Consider the following 20,916-nt stretch of genomic DNA (forward strand, 5'->3'; position numbering starts at 1 on the left):
TTATTTTTCCCTCCCACCTCCAATTTTTACAATGGTATCTTTTAATTTCACAATCATAGGCTTTAACATTCCCTTAGGTAAATATATCAACATATAGCAAGTAAGGAAAAAAAAAAACAATCTAGTATTCCTCAGGAGTACAGGCATAGGCTGTAAACAATAATCAATAATCAAATCCCAGAAGCTCCATCTCGCTCAGACAGATGATCTTCTTCTGTACAACATGGCTATTTGTCTTTTGTGGACTGGCTTTTTTTTTTTTAAGCATAATGGTTTCCAATTGCATCAATTCAATTGTAAAAGACAAGATTTCATTCCTTTTTATGGCTGAGTACTATTCTACAGTGTATGTACGTCATATTCTCTTTATTCAGTCATCAATCAATGGGATTTTGAGTTGATTCGCACTGTTGCCGTTGTAAACTGAGCTGCTGGACTGCTCCACCTCATGGCAGATCTAATTTTCATTTTTTCGAGGAAACTCCATACTGTTTTCCACTCGGCTGAGCTCATTTACATTCACACCAAGAGTGTGCAGTCCTTTTCTCCACATCCTTGCCAGTACTTGTTATCTTTTGTCTTTTCATAAAAGCCAATATAATTAGAGTGAATTAATAGTTCACTGTGGTTTTGATTTTCATTTCCCTGATGGTTAGTCACGTTGAATATTTCATGTATTTGTTGGCCATTTGGGTATCTTCTTTGCGAAACATCTGTTTTAATCTACTATTTTTAAAATTGAATTACTTGTTGTTTTTTGCTGCTGAATGGCTTGAATTCTCTCCATATTTTGGTTCTTAATTCATTGTTGGATGTATAATTTGAAAATGTTTCCCACATTTTGTAGGTTGTTTTTTCACTCTATCATTTCCCTTGCTGTACAAGAAGCTCCTGAGTTTCATAAAATTCAATTGGCCCAATTTGCATTCATAGATAGCCTTTATTTTTAAGCCTAATCCAAAACCTCCCTGCCCATCCCCATGTCCTGAGGTATCTCCCCCTTGTTCTAGCAGTTTCAATGCTTCAGATAGGACATTTACTTTTTTGGTCTATTTTGCACTGATTTCTGTACAAAGTGAAAAATGGAGGAGAGTGTCTAGCCTCAATTTTCTTCATCTGGATATCCAAGTTTCCCAACACCAGTTAATGAAAAGTTTACCTCTTTTCTAATGCATGTCCTTAGTACAACTGACAAAGAGCACTTGGTTATACAGGAGTCTGTTTTTATATACTGTTTACATTACTGTTTCTTTGTGGCATATTTTAAAGCCAAGCAGCAAATAAGTTTCCAGATCTGCTATTTTTGCTCAAGATAACTTTGACTATTAATGGTTCTTTGTGGTTCTAAACAAATTTAGTAGTAATCTTTCTAACTCTATGAACAATGTCATTTATTTTTTGACAGTGCACTAAATCTATGAATCACTTTGAATAAAATGGACGTTTTTGATACTGATTTTTTCAACCGATAAACACTGAATGTATCAGAGTAACTCCTTAGGATGAGTTCTGAAAAAATTCTTCCCTTTAAAAAAAAAAACAATGTATGAAGTTGGTATTCATTCTGCAACTATTTGGTATAACTTAGCAGTTAAGCCATTCTCGTGTACCACATGGGAGGCAGGGACTTTCTGTTGCTTTTCCAGGCACATTAGTTGGAACTGGCTTAGAAGCGGGTAAGTTGATACTCAGAGTGGCATTTTGATGCAGCATTCCAGCTTAACGCACTGCACCACAGTGATGGCTCCCTCTCTGCTTTTTTGACATAGGCATCAACTGCTATAAACTTCCCTCTGAATTCTTCTCTTGGGCTATCCCATTGGTTTTAGTATGTTGTATTTCCATTTTCATTCATCTCAGGAAATATCGGAATGTCCTTCTGATTTATTGGTTGCTTGGGAACAAGTTGCTTAATTTCCATATCTCTATAGCTTTCCATTTTTATTACTGATTTCCAGCTCACATGGTGGTCACAGCACTCGTCCAATGACCTCAAAAAAATTTGTTGGGATTTGTTTTGTGACCTTGCCGCACTCTGTCCTGGACAATGTTTCATGTGCTGTTGAAAAGAGCATATTCTTGCATCTGTTGAATGGAAAGTTCTGCCGATGTCTGTTAGATACAACTGATCTTTGGTGCAGCTTAACTCTGTCATTTTTCTTTGTTGATTCTCAGTCTGTATGACACTTCTACTTCTGAAAGTGGGGCACTAAAGCCCCCAACTGTTACTGTATTGGAATCTATCTCTTCCTTCATATTTATTAATGCTTGCTGTACGTATTTGGGGACTCTGGCATTGGTTCAATATATATACATTTATAAATATTAGTTCCTTGGCTGAACTGAACCTTCTATCACTATATAATAAGCCTCCTTGTTTCTTTTTACTGCTTTTCATTTAAAATCTTCTTTTTTAAAAAGCTAATATACATATTGCTCCACTTCTGATCAGCTCCCTGCTGATGTGCCTGGAAAAGTAATAGAAGACAGACAAAGCATTTGGTGTTTGTTATCCATGTGGGAAACCTGGATGGGCTCCAGGCTCCTGGCTTCAGCTTAGCCAGCCCTGACCATTGCTGCCATTCAGTGAGTAAACCAGTCGATGGAAGATTCTCTCTTTCTCTCACTTCCTCTCTGTCTCTATTTCTGTCTCTCCCTTTCTATGCCACTGTTTTTCAAATGAATAAACAAATTATTTTTTAAATTATAAATAAAGTTATTTATGTAGAACAAAGTTAGAAACAAATCCAGAGAGATAGTCGGGTATTTGAAATATACTTGGCCATGAGGCCATCCATCTATCCTCTTAACTAGAACAGAAGTCAGCCTTTTTTTTCTGAAAAGGTCTACATAGTCAATATGTCAGGCTTTGAAAACCAGTCTGTCGCACAATCACAGAACACTGTCACTGTGGCATCAAAATATTCACAGACAATAAGTGAAAAAAAAATGGGGCCAGTTGCTGCTGCAGCGTAGTAGACTACTTCTCTGCCTACAGTGCCAGTATTCTATTAGGCACCAGTTTGTGTCCTGGCTGCTCCATTTCCCTGCTTATGACCTGGGAAAGGAGTGAAGAATGGCTCAAGCCCTTGGGACCCTGCACCCTTTGTGGTAGACCCAGAACAAGCTTCTGGCTCTTGGCTTTACATCAGCTCAATTCTGGCCATTGCAGCTATTTGGGGAAATAACCAGCAGATGAAAGACTTTCTCTCCTTATCTCTTCTTCTCTCTCTGTAAAATCTGTCTTTCAAACAGAAATAAATAAATCTTTTGAAAAAAATGAGCAAGTCTGTATTTCAAAACTTTATTTATATAAACATGCACTGAGCCAAGGTTGAACTATGAGTCAGAGTTAACCAAACCTTACACTATACTATGGCTTTTAAAGTTTTTTCCTAAAAAAATATAATATATATATATATCTTATATATTATATTTTATTTATATGTTTTTATTTATATATTATATTTTTATTTATATATTTTATCACTTGTTCGTACCATGTAGTAGATTGTGGCCATAATAAGAAGCCATGACTTCTTAACATCTCCATATATTCCTATCTGAGCTGGGGGTATCAACCTCAACTCTGAGCTGGGCATCCAGCACATGAACTAGCTCAGGCCAATGTGCTGAAGACCATCCCCATTACCCAAGCTGACAGTGAACATTCACTGGCAGTGAGTACCAACTGCCAACCACATGAGTGGAGCCATCTTCAATCAGCCAGCCCCCAAGACAACCTACAAGGTAACCAGAGCCACGTGAGTTAGTCTGGGAGAAACCAGTAGAAGAACCACCCAAGCTGAGCCCAGTCTAAATTGCTGACTAATAGAATCATAAGCTAATAAAGTGAGCATTTTTAGTCCCAACTACTAGGGTAGTTGTTCCACAGCAGAAGCTAAGTGATGTTTTCCATAGCAAGTTTATTATCTTCAAATATAAAGGGAGAGGTGACTAGGTATAATTATAGAAACAGTAAACAAAATTGAGGAAACGCAGACACATGAAACACTGTATTTCTGTATTGAAGTTCTAGTAGCCACCAGCAGAGCCAAAGCTTTCCTTGTTTCCTTAGTGTTGTGACAGAAAAACTTTCCTACCTGAACAGACTTCCTTATAAGTGGGATTAGCAGTATAGCCTCCTGCAAAACCAACTTGAGTTGAATACACTCCTTTCAAGGTCCAGAATTTCCTTTCAGCTCCCCAGAAGCAGCCCATTCCTAGGGAAAACATAAGACATGGATTAGCCATTATCCAAAGCAAGGAGGTCGTTACACAGACAACACCTGTCTCACTACAAAAAAAGGGGCCCAGCGCGATGGCGCAAGCAGTTAAGGTCCTCACCTTGCACGCCTCGGATCCCATATGGGCGCTGGTTCTATCCCGGCAGCCCCTATTCCCATCCAGCTCCCTGCCTGTGTCCCGAGAAAGCAGTCTAGGACGGCCCAAAGCTTTGGGACCCTGCACCCGTGTGGGAGACCCGGAAGAGGCTCCTGGCTTCGGACTGGCATAGCATCAGCCGTTGCGCTCACTTGGGGAGTGAATCATCGGACGGAAGATCTTCCTTTCTGCATTTCCGCCTCTCCAATAAAAATAAATAAATAAATAAATAATAAAAATAAAAAAATCTTAAAAAAAGAAAAGTTGCTCCTGCTATTTTGGTGATCAAAAACGGCTAAGAATTTTGTAAAGAAGGAGCAGCTAACATTCCAAAATAATTTTACTTATGGTTATTTGCACAGGATATTTCTTTTACCTGTGCAAAATCTAGCAAGCCTGAGGTTTTAATGGAGTTAGTAAATATCAGCAGAAAAGGATAACTGAATTTCATGAATAATTTTTACACTCAATTCCCAATTTAAACTCATATAAACTTACACATTAATCACTTCCTGGTAATGCTTTTAAAAATATTTTTTTTAAAGATTTATTTTATTTTTATTGGAAAGGCAGATATACAGAGAGGAGAGACAGAGAGGAAGATCTTCCGTCCGATGATTCACTCCCCAAGTGAGCGCAACAGCCCATGCTATGCCGATCCGAAGCCAGGATCCAGGAGCCTCTTCCGGGTCTCCCACGCGGGTGCAGGTTCCCAAAGCTTTGGGCCGTCCTCGACTGCTTTCTCGGGACACAGGCGGGGAGCTGCATGGGAAGAGGGGCCGCCAGGATTAGAACTGGCGCTCATATGGGATCCCAGGCGTGCAAGGCGAGGACCTTAACCACTGCGCCACCACGCCGGGCCCTTAAAAATATTTTAACAAGAAAAATGCAGCACTATGTGATCAATTTTAATGGGAAAACTTCCAACATCAGCATACACTGATGCAGTATTTTTCAATGAACAATTTTACATATGTGTTCAGATTTTCAAATTGCTTCAATCATTATAAGCTTGCATTTGATAAATCACTACTCAACCCAAAGGGTACTTTCCTGACTTTTACTATTGAATATAATGAATGAAGACAGGCAAGGTGTGCAAGTAAGCAGGGAGGAAAGGACGACAAACTCACAAAGACAGCATTTTGTTCAACCAGTGCACACTGTGTCAATATCAGTTATTATTAGAAGGTTTGTTTGAACATGTGATGGAAACTAAGACCTGTCACTCCATGACATAAATATTCACACACATAAACTCTGCCTTGTATTTACTGAGCTCCCAATGAAGGCCTCTCCCCTTCCCGGTACGTTTCTGCACTGTCTAGTGCAGCTGCTGTCCTGTGGACTATCTGCAGACGTGAGCAGGGCTCCTGCCTCACGCAGCTTGCACGGCTCTATTGAGTTGCATGTAACTAAGATGTCGGGTGGGACAACAGTTGGTAAATGAATACACGCCTCCTATTCCTACAATTACTAGATTTTCTAGATGCAATGACAGAACTGAAAGAAAAATCAGAAGTCTCCTGAGATTTTGAGTCTACTTTAAAAACCCAAAGCACTAATGACTCTTTTAAAGGACTATACTATTGTAATGATATAGAGGAAATCAGTGGGGAGAGGAGGTCTAGGGAAGCAGGAGGGAAATCCCAGAACCTACAGAATTATATCATAAAATAAACAAATTTTAAAAATAAATAAGAAAATAACAATAAAATTAAGGCTTGAACACAAAGACTTAAAAAATCCAAAACAACAATATAATATGCACAGATATGAATAATACAGAAGTATTCCACTTACTAAAATGTGAACGGAAATCTAACCAAACATAGGCTAACAGCTACAAAGTATAGAGAGCCAAATATCAAAATACAATACAGCAAAAATTACCGTTGTGATTATACTGCAATACAGAAAGATGTATGTGATTATATCATAATTACTTAAGTCTAAATTAAACCATAAAAACACAATTATGCGTATGCTTTTATTATAATCACAAAAACAATTCACACCAAAATAGAGTGGAAGGAAATATACTAAAGTTATTGTGGTGAAGTTTATTACACCGGTGAGAGTATAGGAATATTTTTCCATTTTTAAATTTTACTGTAATAGATCCTATTATTTTGAAAATGAAAAATGTATGTACTTTTAAGGAAAAGCAAAAAAAAAAAATCCAAACACACAGAGTAAGAATATGCATTACTGAAATTACACTCTGTTATATCATATTTCCTATTTATAAGTAAATTTGGGCTACTAGTGAATATTAACTGAGTATTTGTAAAACTTGAGTATCCCCCTCATCTCTGGCACAAGACTGCCCTTTTAATTTTATTTTCTTACATTCCCTGTGATGAGAGAATGATGCCAAAGAATTTCTGGAAAAGGCAGGCAAAAGGCTAGTTCAACAGCTTCCCTGGACATACGCGGCTGTACATGCCCTGAGCTGAAGGCCTTTCTCTGGGAAAGCTCAGGGAGCTGCAAGGTCTGCTGAATAAAGTATTTTGGCATTGCACATGATTAATTAATAGTGTATAAGGGATAAAACAGGCTATTTTAGCAGTCAACCTGTCCTGACGTTTGTCCAAGATCCCACTCAGAGGGTCCCATGCTCTTAGGGTCATCTATCCTCGCGCTACAGTAGACCCCTTCAATGGCTTTTGCTTCCTGTAGCTCTAGTAATCCTCAACCCTTCACAGTCTGAAAACATTAAACAAGAATTTCCCACACCATCCCACACTTTTGGCCAGCGTATCCATACTCTTAGCCCATTAGTCACTGAGTAGCCTTCTTGGTTAGCAGATCAAATGCCATGGTATAATAGCACTTCCATTCAAGGAGCTCTGATTTTACTTAACAGTGTCCCTGAAGCACTACTACAGTGGTCCCTGAAATTCAGTTATGTCAAGAAGAAGCCATACAGTACTATACATATAGTTTGGTGCTGTCCAAGGTTTCAGGCATCCTTTGGAAGCCTTGGAACATTTATTCCATGAATAAGGGGCAGGGGGTGACTAATGCATAGATTTCCAAAACCTAAAATGTTCTTGATTAAACATAGCAAAACGCTAGATTCAAGTGAGAGAGAACTCTCTTTCAATCTTTAATGGGGCACATGAAATGGTCTTTCCTGGAAGGAGAATCCTCAGGCTTCAGGATGGCAAGGGATCTCAGGATACCACATGTGACCAAAATAATACCTCAGGGACTTGGTGCATGGTGAGTGGGTGAATGTGCAAATTTCTGGAGAGGTATTAAACTGGAGAGATTATTAGTTGTTGCAACACAACCCCTCCTTGAAGAAGTGCTTTATCTGGCAATTTCAGTACAATCTGTGGTGTATAAGTGTGAATAGGTGAATTTATAAAAAGAAAACAATCTTTTTTACAGCACAATTTCAGGTAACTTTCAATAGTCCCATAGTGAACACAAATGTCTGCAAATAAAATAACAGTATACACTATCTTCTTTAAAATCCTTACACTTGGGCCCGGCGCGGTGGCGCAGTGGTTAAGGTCCTCGCCTTGCACGCCCAGGATCCCATATGGGTGCCGGTTCTATCCCGGCAGCCCCACTTCTCTTCTAGCTCCCTGCCTGTGGCCCGGGAAAGCAGTCAAGGACAGCCCAAAGCTTTGGGACCCTGCACCCATGTGGGAGACCCGGAAGAAGTTCCTGGATCCTGGCTTCGGATCGGCATAGCATAGGCCATTGCACTCACTTGGGGAGTGAATCATCAGACGGAAGATCTTCCTCTCTGTCTCTCCTCTCTGTATATCCGCCTTTCCAATAAAAAAAAAATAAAAATAAATCTTTAAAAAAAAAATCCTTACACTTGGAATCATTTATTATAAAACAAAACACACTGGGCCCAGCAGGAATAATAAAATAAAATTATAAAAATAATAAAAAATAAATTTTTAAATAAATTTTAAATAAAATTTTCAATAAAATAAAAAATATTTTATTTTAAATAAATCTTAAAACACATACACACGGAACACTGTTGTGACATAGCTGGCTCAGCTGCTTCTTATAATGTCAACACACCCTATCAGAGCTCTGGTTCAAGTCCCAGCTACTCCACTTCTAATCCAGCTTCCTGTTAATGCACCTATGAAAACATTAGGAGCTGGTCCAAGGACTTGCAGTCTGTCACTCACATGGGAGGCCTGGATGATATTCCCCTCTCTCTCATTCATCCTCCTCTCCCCTTTTTCCTTTCTCTCTCTGCCTTTGACATATATGTATGTACATATGTGCATGTATATATATACATAAATATTCAAATAAAAAATAGGCCTTTAATCATTGACCATCAGGTGACATCCCCCTAGACGAATGACAAAACCCACGTTTTAAAGGATTGCTGTGTTTGTCCTCCAATGAGGTCAGACTGCATTCGCCAAGCACAGTAGTAGAGTATAATCAGCAAACTATGGCTGTAGATGATAGTGCTTTAGGCCAGGTGACAGCAGGGCAACTCATGGGTCATAAGGCTGCATATAGCACCCAAAATGATTTACCAAACACTGGAAGCATGGAGTCTTACTGGAATCAAAGAGGTCAAGATAACTCTAAGATTATTGGCTTGAGTGGAGACCTCATGGATGGGGAGGACGAAGGGTCCACCATTGGAATCATAAATATCCAACAGAGTAATTTTTCTTAAATTATACTTTTCTTGGTCCATTATCACCAAAATCTAGTTTAATAACAGTTTATCACATCCCATAAATTATCTTAAAATTCTGATTAAATTTATATAGGACTTTTAAATAGATTTGAAAATATTTTGTCATATTAATAATATTGAGTCTTCTTGTCAGAGGACACTATGTAGGTCTCCAATAATTCATGTTTTTCTTGAATATCCTTTAATATTACATTATAATTTTTCTCTGTAAAGGCTCTATATGCTTGTGCTATATGTAGTCCTATGTACACTTTATGATTTGTGTTGCTGTTATAAATACTATTTTTTCTATTATGTTATTTTATTCTTTACTGCTTATATGAAAAAAATCACTAATTTTTGTATATGCTTTCCATATAGAAATAATTTAAAAATTAGGTAACTCTCCTATTAGTTCTAATGGTCTTATCTCCAGGCTCTTTTTGGTGTCCTATAGAAAAAAATCATGTTTTGTATAGATGACAGTTTTACATCTCCCTATGCAATAATTATTCTTCTGCCTTATTCTCATTTTTACTGTTCTAGCTATGACCTTCTCTAACAATGTTGACTAATAAGAGTGGTAGGAAGCTTTGTTTCATCCTAGTAGTAATGAAAAACGCTCTACAATATATAAGGCCTACTGCAGGCTTTTGGAAAACACCCTTCATTGGCTGGAAAAAACTCCCTTCCATCCATAATTTTAAGAGCTTCTTTGCATGCCTGAGTTTTAAATACCAACAATAAGATAATCACTTGGTCTCCCTCCTTTAGCCTCCTATTGAATGGCATTATCCTATGTTAATAGGTTTTTCTGAGCCATTCCTCAGTATATAATAGCCACCTTAGAGTGCAATTTTAACACTGCATTACTTTCACTTTTTCATCTTTTTTATAGTTTGTATGGAAGACTTGCCATATATATTTTTTAAAAGTTTATAGGTTTTCACTGTAGAACAGACTTGGGCTTTCATTGACCCCCTTTATTACATCTGTTTTTTAAGATTTATTTATTTTTATTGGAAAGCCAGATTTACAGGAAAAAAAGGAGACACAGAAAGATCTTCCATGCCCTGAATCACTCTCCAAATAGCCACAACAACCCGAGCTGAGGTGGTCCGGACCCAGGAGCCAGGAGCTTTCTCTAGGTCTGCCACATGTGTGCAGCATCCCATGGCTTTGGGGCCATCCTTTGCTGCTTTCCCAGGCCACAAGCAGGGAGCTGGAGGGGAAGTGGAGCAGGTGGGACACAACTGGTGCCCATATGGGACCCTGGCATGTGCAAAGTGAGGACTTTAGCTGCTAGGCTTTGGTACTGGGCCCAACTGATTCTTTTAATTTGAAAGGTAGAGAGGCAGGTTCAGATTAGAGCTGCTAAGTCTACCATTGGTATAACTGTCATTCCTTTGCAGAAAATCTCTCTTTTCTTTCTGTAATTCTAAGGTCTTTTTATTATTGCTAATATTTCAGGGCTTATATAAGCCTTGATGTCTTTAATTTTTATGTATCATGGTGAGGGATTAAAATATAATTTTGATATGGTGATTCATGTCTTTCTTTAAAGGATTCTAGAAAATCTTCAGCTATTATATCCTCAAATATCGCTCTTCCATCTTTTGGGGTCTTTGAAACTTTTAAGATGTCAAATGGTAAGGACTGAGATGAGGGCTTAAGTGACTGATCCTCCATCTTCAAGCACTAGAATCCCATATGGGTGTCAGTTCATAGTTCATGTCCTGGTTGCTCCACTTCCCCTCCAGCTCCCTGCCTGTGGCATGGGAAAGCAGTGGAGGATGGCCCAAAGCTTTGGAGCCCTGTACCCATAAAACTTTTTTTTTTCAGACAGGCACATTTATAGAGAGAAGGAGAGACAGAGAAAGCTCTTTCATCTGCTGCTTCACTCCCCAAAAGGCTGCAGCAGCCAGAGCTGTGCCAATCTGAAGCCAGGGTTCAGAATCTTATTCCTGGTCTCCCACTTGGGTGCAGGTACCCAAAGCTTTGGGCCAGTAGGGATATAAGCGGAAAGTGGAGCAGCCAGGAAACAAAGCAGTGTCCATATTGGATTCCAGGGCATGCAAAGTAGATTAGCCAATTGAGCCATGGCTCCAGGCCCAAATTTTACAAAAAAGATGTCAAACAGTGAATCTTAACATCTGAAAACAGAAAAAAAAGGAGAGGGGAGGGAAGGAGAGGGACAAGAAGGGGAGGGAAAGAGGCAAGGAGTGAGAGAATGAAAGGTTGAGGTTCCTCTCTTCCCTACCCTGTTTGTATTCAAACTAGAAATACTCACCAAGTCCCTCATCAGCTACATTTACCTACAGAATTATTTCAATAGTTATTTTTTAACTCCAAGTTTTATACTCAGCACCTCTGTTTCACTTGGCTTATTTTCTATCGTGTCTTTTCATGGTTTCTTCATTTGTCTTTCTGAACATCATAAGCACAGATTTGGAAATGTGCTTTGTTCTCTAAAATTAATTCCATGAGTAAACCTATATCTCATTTATTGATATTGCTGACTTCCTTCTTAGACTATCTGTGTACTTTGGAATTTTGGTTGACGGTTCATTTTTAGCAGTTGTACACACAACAGGTGTGTCAATTTGAGCAGAGAGCAAGAAGCAAGAATTACGTTTAAGTTGCATCTCTAGGAGACAGTTTCCAGGTTAGATGCTATAGCAGCAGCTTTGGAAGACAGGTGGACTCTTGCGAACCTACAAGGAGCAAAAGGAATGTCTAAATTGCTCTTTAAGGAGTATTTTATCCCAAGGCAATACTGATGCTGGTAAGTCATGGAATTGTCCTTTGGAATTGTCCAAGTAATTCATTTACCAGTTACTGGTATCAGCCCCTTTGAGAACTTCCAAGAGACATCTGTCTTCTCTAGAAATAAACTTCTGAATAGAAGGGAAAGAGGATTAAAATTTAAGTCATTATTTAAAGATTCAAGAGATTTAAATAACATACCAAAATGTATTAATATATCAGATTTATATTTTTGGTATTGCTATTAAAAGTTGTTACTTTATAACAACTTTCCAAAATCCCTGAATTTTCCTTTGTTACAATGACCTTTCGATTCTTCATTTCTCAAGAAAAGTTTTGCCTTTCATTTCTCTTGAAATATCTGTGTCTTTGGCATTCTTTTTCCACTTTGTTATTTTCCCTTAAGATTTGTGATACTCTGATGAAATCTTCAGAGAGAACTTTAAAGAAACTTCAAATTATCATAAAGACCTTTTTCCAAAATGCACTGAGCCTGCAAGTTCTGTCACTGTTAGCAAGGATCTGCAATGGTGATTGTCTGAATGCTAGTCTTCTCAAAGGACGTTAAGAGGAGGCCACCCACTACAATGCCATCAGTCTTTCCTACCTGCTATCATTAGGGATTCAGTGTACCTGTTGGCCAGGACAAGTTTTACTAAGACATGCCATGCCCTGCTAAACTAGCACACCCCTTTCTTCAACTCTGCCTTGCTGAGGGCTACCACTGAATAACAAACCCTTAGACAGCAGATGGGGTAGGAAGAGCAGTCTGTCTTGTCGGACTGGAAACCAACAGGGAGCCTGGGCTCCAGGGAGAACATGTGCAGTCACCACATGTTCCTTCAACTCTGTCCAAATGCACTCTCTCCTGCAGCTCTTCCCTGCTGCTGTTCAACTTCACCCAGAACACAGTCATTTGCACAGTCATTTCCAGGATAAGGATCCTCTTGCAGGATCCTAGAAAGTAAGATTGGACAGAGGAGTGACACTGCCCACCCACTGCTTAGACTCTTACTCCCTGCCCACTCCCACCCCGTCACACCCCCACCCACCCACCCAACACTTTGTGGCTGCTGGAAAGGACAAAACGGCTTTGCCTGTTTTAGCTTGCTTTAAAATACAGACTTAACACTCTTTTTTTTAATGCCTTTAAAGCAGCCCTTTTCTGTATCATTCAAACGACACGTCACTCCTTTAGAAACAGCTTTTACCTCAATATGCTTATCTTCCACTGTCCACCAAAGAAAGTTCCAGAAAGGAGTATACCTCCACAACCCTGTGGGAACCCCCCACAGAAGGCCCTTGACACTTCTGATTCAATGGAGCTGATGACAAATTGGCATCAGCACATTTTTCTGGGCCTCTGCTTCCTTTTACCGTCTCAGCATTCTCCAAGACCCTTAGAACGAAAGCTGGGAGTCACTTCTATTCTCTGACACATCTCAAACTCAACGGTCCTCTCCCCTCTCAGGGATTTTTCCTCCTTTCCCTTTACCAGTTGGTCATGGCCTCACCCACAGCCTTTGCACCCCACAAATCTCTTACTTGGCTATCTCTCACCTTTCTTATAGGTCAATCTTAACCCAAGAGCTTCCAAATGTGTCATTTTTCTTCTTTAAATTAAAAATGGGTAAGATCCAATGGTCTTAAAAGTAATGACACATTTTTAAAAGATTTATTTGTTTTTATTGCAATGTCATCTTAGATATACAGAGAGGAGGAGAGACAGAGAGGAAGATCTTCCATCCAACGACTCACTCCCAAGTGACCACAATGGCTGGAGCTGAGCTGATCTGGAGCCAGGAGCTTCTTCCAGGTCTCCCACATGGGTGCAGGGTCCCAAGGCTTTGGGCCATCCATGAGTGCTTTCCTAGGCCACAAGCATGAAGCTGGATGGGAAGTGGGGCTGGCAGGATTAGAACTGGTACCCATATGGGATCCCAGCATGTTCAAGCAAAGGACTTTAGCTGCTAGGCCACCGTGCTGGGCCCAGTAATGACACATTTTGATCTTCTGGTTTCACGCCTAAAAAAATGCTCTAAAGAAACATTTTAATGGAAATATTGATCACCAAATATAGTTCTAACAACATTATTTATCATGATAATAAACCTGAAATAACCCATATATTCATTTAGAGAAAGATTTAGTAAATGACGATCCATTCATAATTTGAAGTAGAATATTACACATCCATTTTTGTACAATTATTTAATGGTATGGCATGTGTTCCAAAATCATCCTAAAAGGAAGATGCCAATTAGTTGGAAGAGCTTTTTTCCTATTAATTTCGTATATATTTTTTGGAAAATGGACTCAAGGAAAATAAACCACATGTTAAGAGTGGGTATTATTTCTGACTGGGTTACAGGTGATTTTTTTCTTATTTCTTCTCTTTTCCTCAGTGTCTTGTAATTTCTATGTGAATTATGCATTTTAACTGTCATAATCAAAAGTGGTTTTAAAAAAATCGCCAAAAGTTTTTAAATGATAAAATCCAAATGGCCTAATAGATATACAAAAAAAATGTTCAGTTCTCCTAGCTACCAAGAAAATACAAATAAAATAGTCCTACTTAACCCCAATGATATGACAATATGGTGACTTCTCAGATACCTGAAAATAGATCAACCATCCCACATCTGGGAGTACCTCCAAAAGAAATGAAATGTGCACGTCAGACAGCTACCTACAAATTCATATTTACAGTAGCACAAAGCACAGGAGCTAAGATGTGAACCCAAACCAAATGCCCATTAACACATGAGTGGATAAAGGCAGTGCAGTACATTTACCCCATGTACTATTACTCAGCCATAAAAAATGAAATTTTATTATTTGCAACAAAATGGACCAACCTGGAAACCATTATGCTTAATGCAATAAGCCAGTTCCCAATATGGTCTCCCTGATCTGTAATGATTAATAGCCAGAAAAAAAAATGATTAATAGCCAGAGCACAAAAAACATAATCTCTATCAATGAAGTTAGCATATTAGGAATTAACTGCTGTTTATGGCAAGAGTCTATTCTCATGAGTAATTCAGAAGGATTTTCAATACCATTTTAGTTTATTTTTATTACATGTCATCTTGGGTTTTTTTTCTTCCTTTTTTCCTCTTCTACTTGTTATGTCATGATATGTTTAAATATTGGAAAGTAAAGCTTGTAAGTAAGGTATATTATTATGCTATTATACCAATTTAGGAAAAAAATAATAAGGCATAGGCAGGGAAATGGGGAAGTGTGGAATGTCTATGCTTCTAAATATGTATCATGAAAATATGAAATCTAAACATTTTATATGAATCAAAAATTGAGCCTAACATTGTACCTAATGGCTAAATTCCTCACCTTGCATGCGCTGGAATCCTGTATGGGCATTGGTTTCTGTCTCAGCAGCCCCAATTCCCATCCAGCTCCCTGCTTGTGGCCTGGAAAGGCAGTCAAGGACAGCCCAAAGCCCTGGGACCCTTCACCAATGTGGGAGAACTGGAGTAGGCTCCTGGCTTCCGGCTTTGGATCAGCTCAGCTCCAGCCGTTGTGGCTGCTTGGGGAGTGAATCATCAGATGAAAGATCTTCCTTTCTGTCTCTCCTCTTCTCTACATCTGAGTTTCCAATAAAAATAAATAAATCTTTTTTTTTTTAAAAAAAAAAGAAGAATAAAAACCATCTAAGAACACTATATACAGATTGGTAAAGAACTAGAAGAAAATACTAAAAAATGTTGGCATCATGGTTGCCTCTTAATATTGATGATAATTGTTCTCATTTTCCAAGTGAGCCCATGTCTACTGAATAACCAACAAAATTAAGGCTATCGTGAAAGTTTTCACACCAATTACCTCACTCTGCACTGACTGAACACTTGTCCCACTTGTCATCTCTGCTTGTCCCTAGCATCTTCCATACCCATCTTCTCCTGTGGAGATTCTGCCTGCCCACCCAGAACAACACTAAGTATCTCCTCTAAGTCTTTCTAAAATTCCAACCAGATACAAAACCTGTCTTCTTGGAACCATGAAGCACGTGCAAGCTCCCTTAACTCAGGCGTGTATATAATCCTCTCTATGGAATGATTGCTGACTCTCCTGTAAACTTTCCCTTTACAGTGAAATCTGCACGGGTGACCCACCTCCCTGGAGCATGTCTGCTCTGTTACCTAGAACAGTACCTTGCTTCTGTGAGGTCCCTTGGAGGAGAGGGATAGGTAGAACTGTTGAATTGGACTGGCATTAATGGAGAAATTCCTAGAAACCATAATGCCAGTTTGTGGAGAATTCAGCTCCTTTGAGGCTTTTACAGCAGAAACCCAACAGCTGCTATAGTTGGGATGTGGCTTGTGGTACCAGTGTGACACTATTAAGAGGTGGTGGCACTTTTAAGAAATGGGGATTGGTACAAGGTAATTAGGTCACTGGGGCAACTACCCTTAGAAAGGAATCAATGTTGGTCCTATGAAATGAGTCCGTTTTCCTGACAGCAAGTCAATATGAAAGAGTGAGCCTGACCCCTGACTTGCTCTCTGGCTTCCGCCTCACCACCTGACCGCTTCTACACAGGATCCTATCTCTCTGTGTTGCCACCTGTGGTGAGATCCTTACCAGAGCTGAGTAAAAGCCAGCTAAACAAAACTCTTCTTTTTCTTATTTTAACATTGGCTTTAAAAACAGAGACACACCTCCATTCATCTTTCATCCATTGGTTCATTTCCCAAATGCGCAACAGGAGGGACTGGACAAAATCAAAACCAGGAGGCAAAAACTCATCCAGATCTCCCACATCAGTGGCAAGGACCCACGGGCTTACGCCACCACCTGCTGCCTCCCAACGTGCTCACTAGCAGGAGGCTGGAAGTTGTCCAGATCTGGGACTCAAACTCACGCACTCCAATATGGGATATGTAAGTGCCTCAGGCAGCATCTTAAACCAAACACCTAGCCAGGAAGGTTCTTCTCTCTGTAAGGATCCAACCTTGAGCATTTTGTTACAACAATGAAATACTAGTATAGCGGGGCAGGGTGGGGAGGAATGTAAAGTTGAACATAGAAAACAGTTTTAATTTTAGCTCTCTCTTTTCAAAATTCTGGATGGTCCTAGATGTAGCCTAAGAAGAAATGAAAATGGTTTATTGCAGTCTGAGTTTGGTGCTGAAACACTTCCTGTCTGAGTAACATTGGGCAGGTTCCCAACACTGTAGAAATCACACCATTCTCATCTATAAACTGACAATGGAAAGATTACTATCCACAGAGACCCTGCAGGGATCTCACGGACAGCATAATGTCAAGAATATATTAGACACTCAGTAAATGTTGTTCAATTCTCTTCTCTCATTTCTCCTACTTTCTCCACTCCTTTCTTCCCATTCTATATTTGTGTCTAGCCAAGGTCACAACTGCTTGCCTTGTCTGTCTCAGTCTCTGAAACGTCACAACATCTTTTGGCAGAACCTCAGGGCTACCCCTTCAAATTAAGAATAAAGCTGACTGTATAACAGCCTCATGGTTACCTTGGGAATTTCTCCTAGCCAGGTTCTCTATTTCTCGAGCACAACTCTGGTTTCCACTCATCTCACACTTCTCTCTAGTGGCTACTTCCAAACCCATAAAAAGCTTAATGTTTCTTCTTCTGCCTTTCCACTACCTCCTGTCCAAGGTCTCCAGCCTAGTCTTTGTCACCCCAAAGTGCAAAGAATGCCAGAATCAGTTAGGGCACTGCAAGTTGCTTCTGAATCAGGTGCTGGGACACTGAAGCCTCAATTTGTCATGTGGAAAGGGAGTAGGACTCAATTATTTCTAAATTTGGCACAACCATTTAAGGTTCTGTTCCAGGCACTGTGGATGATTCATAAGGAGAACTGAAATCTATTTTCTTCTTTTCTTCTCTTCATCTTTGTGACTTTATAATTGTGATCAATGAGGAAAACAATTTCCTACAAGCATCAAGTAATTTTGTGTTCATTTCTTTATAAAAATGGATTTCTAAAAGTCTATAGGAAAATGGAATTAAAAGATAAGTTTATTTTGGTGCAAAAACAGTTTGAAATCCATGCATAGTTATTATAAATATGTATTTTTTCTATAAGCTTTTGGCAGACTTCACATATTCATGGGTTTTAACTTTTTTGCACCAAAATAAATGCATCTTTTTATTTTGCTTCCTTGAAACGCCTCATATAACAGAAAGGAAAAAGGAAAAAGAAGTTTATTCATCAAAACCCAGACAAAAGCATAGATTCCAATACTATCCTAGTACTTGTGGGATCCCCCAATAACTGCAAGGCATGATTAGCCTCATCTTAAGGATGAGAAAACTGAAGTGTTGCTACATTAGGTCACATGCCCAAAGACACACAGCCAGTGCAGCTCTAGGATTCCCTGCCAGGCAGGCCTGGGATTCAAAGCCAATGTTCTGGCACCACACCTCCCCGGGAAACAACTTTGGGAGCTGTCTTCATACAGAGCTGCAGACACCTGTGAGCAAGCTGATTAAGTACCCCTTCAGGACCACAGATACGGGGTTTGAAGAATGACGCTGTTGCACCATGTTATTCATTTTAGAGAATCCAGTGGTGCCTGATAAATAAAACACGGTGTGTGTGGATCATGGGAAGAGAGCATGATTTTATGGAGCACTCTATTAGAGTGGCGTTTTCAGTAATGGGCTTTTACTGACTATAAATAAAGTTCACACAGAGCCAACAGCACAGAAACAAAGCTCCCATGTGCTGCATGCTTCTAAGCACTCCTGGCCATAGCTCCTTGTCCTAACGGGGTGACACCCAGACGAGAGCTCTGAGAGAGAAAAAGCTTACACAAATCTGGCCACAATTAGAGAGCTGGGGACCCTTTATCACAAGCAAACAGAAGTAGAGATGGGGACCCTTTACCCCTACGGTAAACTGAAGGGAGGTGAGTCCACAGGACTGAGATAAAAATAGGACCAGAACCCCATCACAGGCACAGTCACAGACATCGAGGTTTTGAAGGTGGGAAAACCATGCTGGGCACCCATCTAGCAAAAGAAGAGGCCGGAGGGACTGGAAAACGGATTTTAGCTTGGAATCCTAGGGTGCATCCCAAAGAAGCTGTAATGTAAATGTTACAGTTTCCATTCTACGCTAATTTTACTTGTCCACAAACTTACAGCATGTTAAGTAATCCAGCAAGAAACCTTCCATTTCACTCCTGCTTGAAAATAACATTTAAAAACACACTCTGCTAATAATAAAGAACCCATACTGTGATGTGGGTCTGTCTGGTATATGCTATAAATGATGAAAATTGATTATATTCTGTCCACACCAAACCCTAATGTGGCTTTAACTTGATAAATTACCTTTTTCAGTCTCTAAAACATGCTCATGTATACCCACATGTATTCTCCACCATACCCTTGCACTAAAACTGGTGCAGCTCCAATTTCTTTGTACACATCATTGTATCTCATCCTTCTATCCAGATTTGTATCCACCAAGACAGCTCATAAACCAGACTTCTGAGGTTGGAAGAATCTCATCTCCCATCTCTGTTCCCTGCTAACATGCAAAACTATTTTTGCACAATAGCAAGTTGTCCAGTCACAGCTCAAATCAGCCCTTTTCTTCAGACCCATATTTCATCGATTTATTTGAAAGACAGAATTAATGGTATTTGGGAGACAGAAAATGATCTTCCCTCCAGTGGTTCAATCCTCAAATGGTTGCAACAGCTGGGTTGGGCCAGCCTTCATTCAGGTATCTTATATGAGTGGCAGGGGCCCAAATACTTAAGCCCTCTTGTATTGCTTTCTCAGGAATATCAGCATGGAGCAGGATAGGAATTGGAGCAGCGGGGATTTGAACAGGTGTTCATATGGGATGCAGGTGTCACAGGCAGCATTTCAACTCACTGCACCAAAACACCAGTCCAAACCCTCCACTCCTTGAATGAGCACAGGTAAGGTGATCCCCCCAACCCTTCTGCAAACCTAAGGAAGAAAGCTCTAACTACCTTGAACTAAAATGCAAACATTCTTTCCTTTACGCAAACACTCTCACACTAACTCACAAAAGACAAATTTAGCCCCTCTTCCTTAAGACAACCAGCCAACTCCGATCAATTGAAGACAACTCTGGGAACTCTATGGATCTCCTTCTTCTAAGCTACATACTCTAATTCCTTCACCTGGTCCACACTAGACCCTTTTGAGTGGTCTCTCCATCTCCTTTCCTTGGAATGTGTATTGGTATATCTGTGTCCCTTAAAGAAGAGTGGCGCCATAACTGCTCCCAGGAATGGATGAGATTCACCTGGACAGAATTACCAGCATATGTAGAAGCTTTAGGCTTCTTAAAACCAGCTCACCAGATGTCATATAGTTTGAGGTTGTAGAGCAAGTGTTTTCTGACTGGGTCATGATGACAAAGGCTTCAAGAGCTAGGAGCTCCTAAGTCTAAGAGAACTAAGTTCCTTCTCAGGATGTGAGCATGTAGCAGCAGACCAGCCAGGTGGAGAGTTAGCGGCCAGACTGACTAGGACCTGGCAAGTATGTTCAACAGCTGGTTCTGAGCAAAGTAAAGAAAGCTCTAACAAGAACAAATAAATGTTCAGCTTGCTGAAGTGGCATCCTTTGGTCTTTTCTTATTTCCCAGATGTGTCTGTTTATGGCTAGTGCCCTCTCTAAGACACTTGGAGTTTGATTTCCCCTTCTAGATAGGGAAGGAGAGCCATGGAATTTCAATGAATAAATGACCATGACATTTGCAGTGTGTATTGACTGACTCAGTAGAATGTTTTCAGTTCCAGCTCTAGCAAAGAGAAAACATAGGACATATGGATGTGGGAAAGAAGCCCCAAATGGAGAAATCTTCCTGAAAGGTCTCCCAAGTCAATCTGTAATCACAATGGGGCCCTGTTCTTACATTTCATGAGAAATAAAAACATTCACGAGAAGTCCGGGTCAGTGTGCATCACAGAAGGAATGGTACAGCTGGGAGAGTTATTGGTGAAAAATCAAGCCCTTCATGTTACTAATTATGAAATGGAAGACTGACAAGACAACTGGTCTGAGATACTAAGTGTTTTCATCAGACCAAGCAGTA

General features: G+C 39.8%; 1 protein-coding gene across 3 annotated transcripts in view; it reads right to left on the reverse strand.

Moving 5' to 3' along the window:
* MSRA (methionine sulfoxide reductase A) overlaps positions 1-20,916 on the reverse strand; it is a 350,386-nt gene that overhangs the window by 172,378 nt on the left and 157,092 nt on the right. For 2 of the 3 annotated variants that reach the window (XM_040965713.1, XM_040965712.1), the window contains one exon: positions 4,104-4,223. The exons of the other annotated variant lie outside the window; for it this stretch is intronic. In XM_040965713.1, the coding sequence (XP_040821647.1) occupies positions 4,104-4,223 (120 nt within the window). The remainder of the gene's footprint in view (positions 1-4,103; positions 4,224-20,916) is intronic. 3 annotated transcript variants of the gene reach the window in all.

The sequence above is a fragment of the Ochotona curzoniae genome, unplaced genomic scaffold (assembly GCF_017591425.1).
Source record: "Ochotona curzoniae isolate NIBS_2020 unplaced genomic scaffold, NIBS_Ocur_1.0 scaffold_4505, whole genome shotgun sequence".
In the NCBI taxonomy this organism is placed as follows: Eukaryota; Metazoa; Chordata; class Mammalia; order Lagomorpha; family Ochotonidae; genus Ochotona; species Ochotona curzoniae.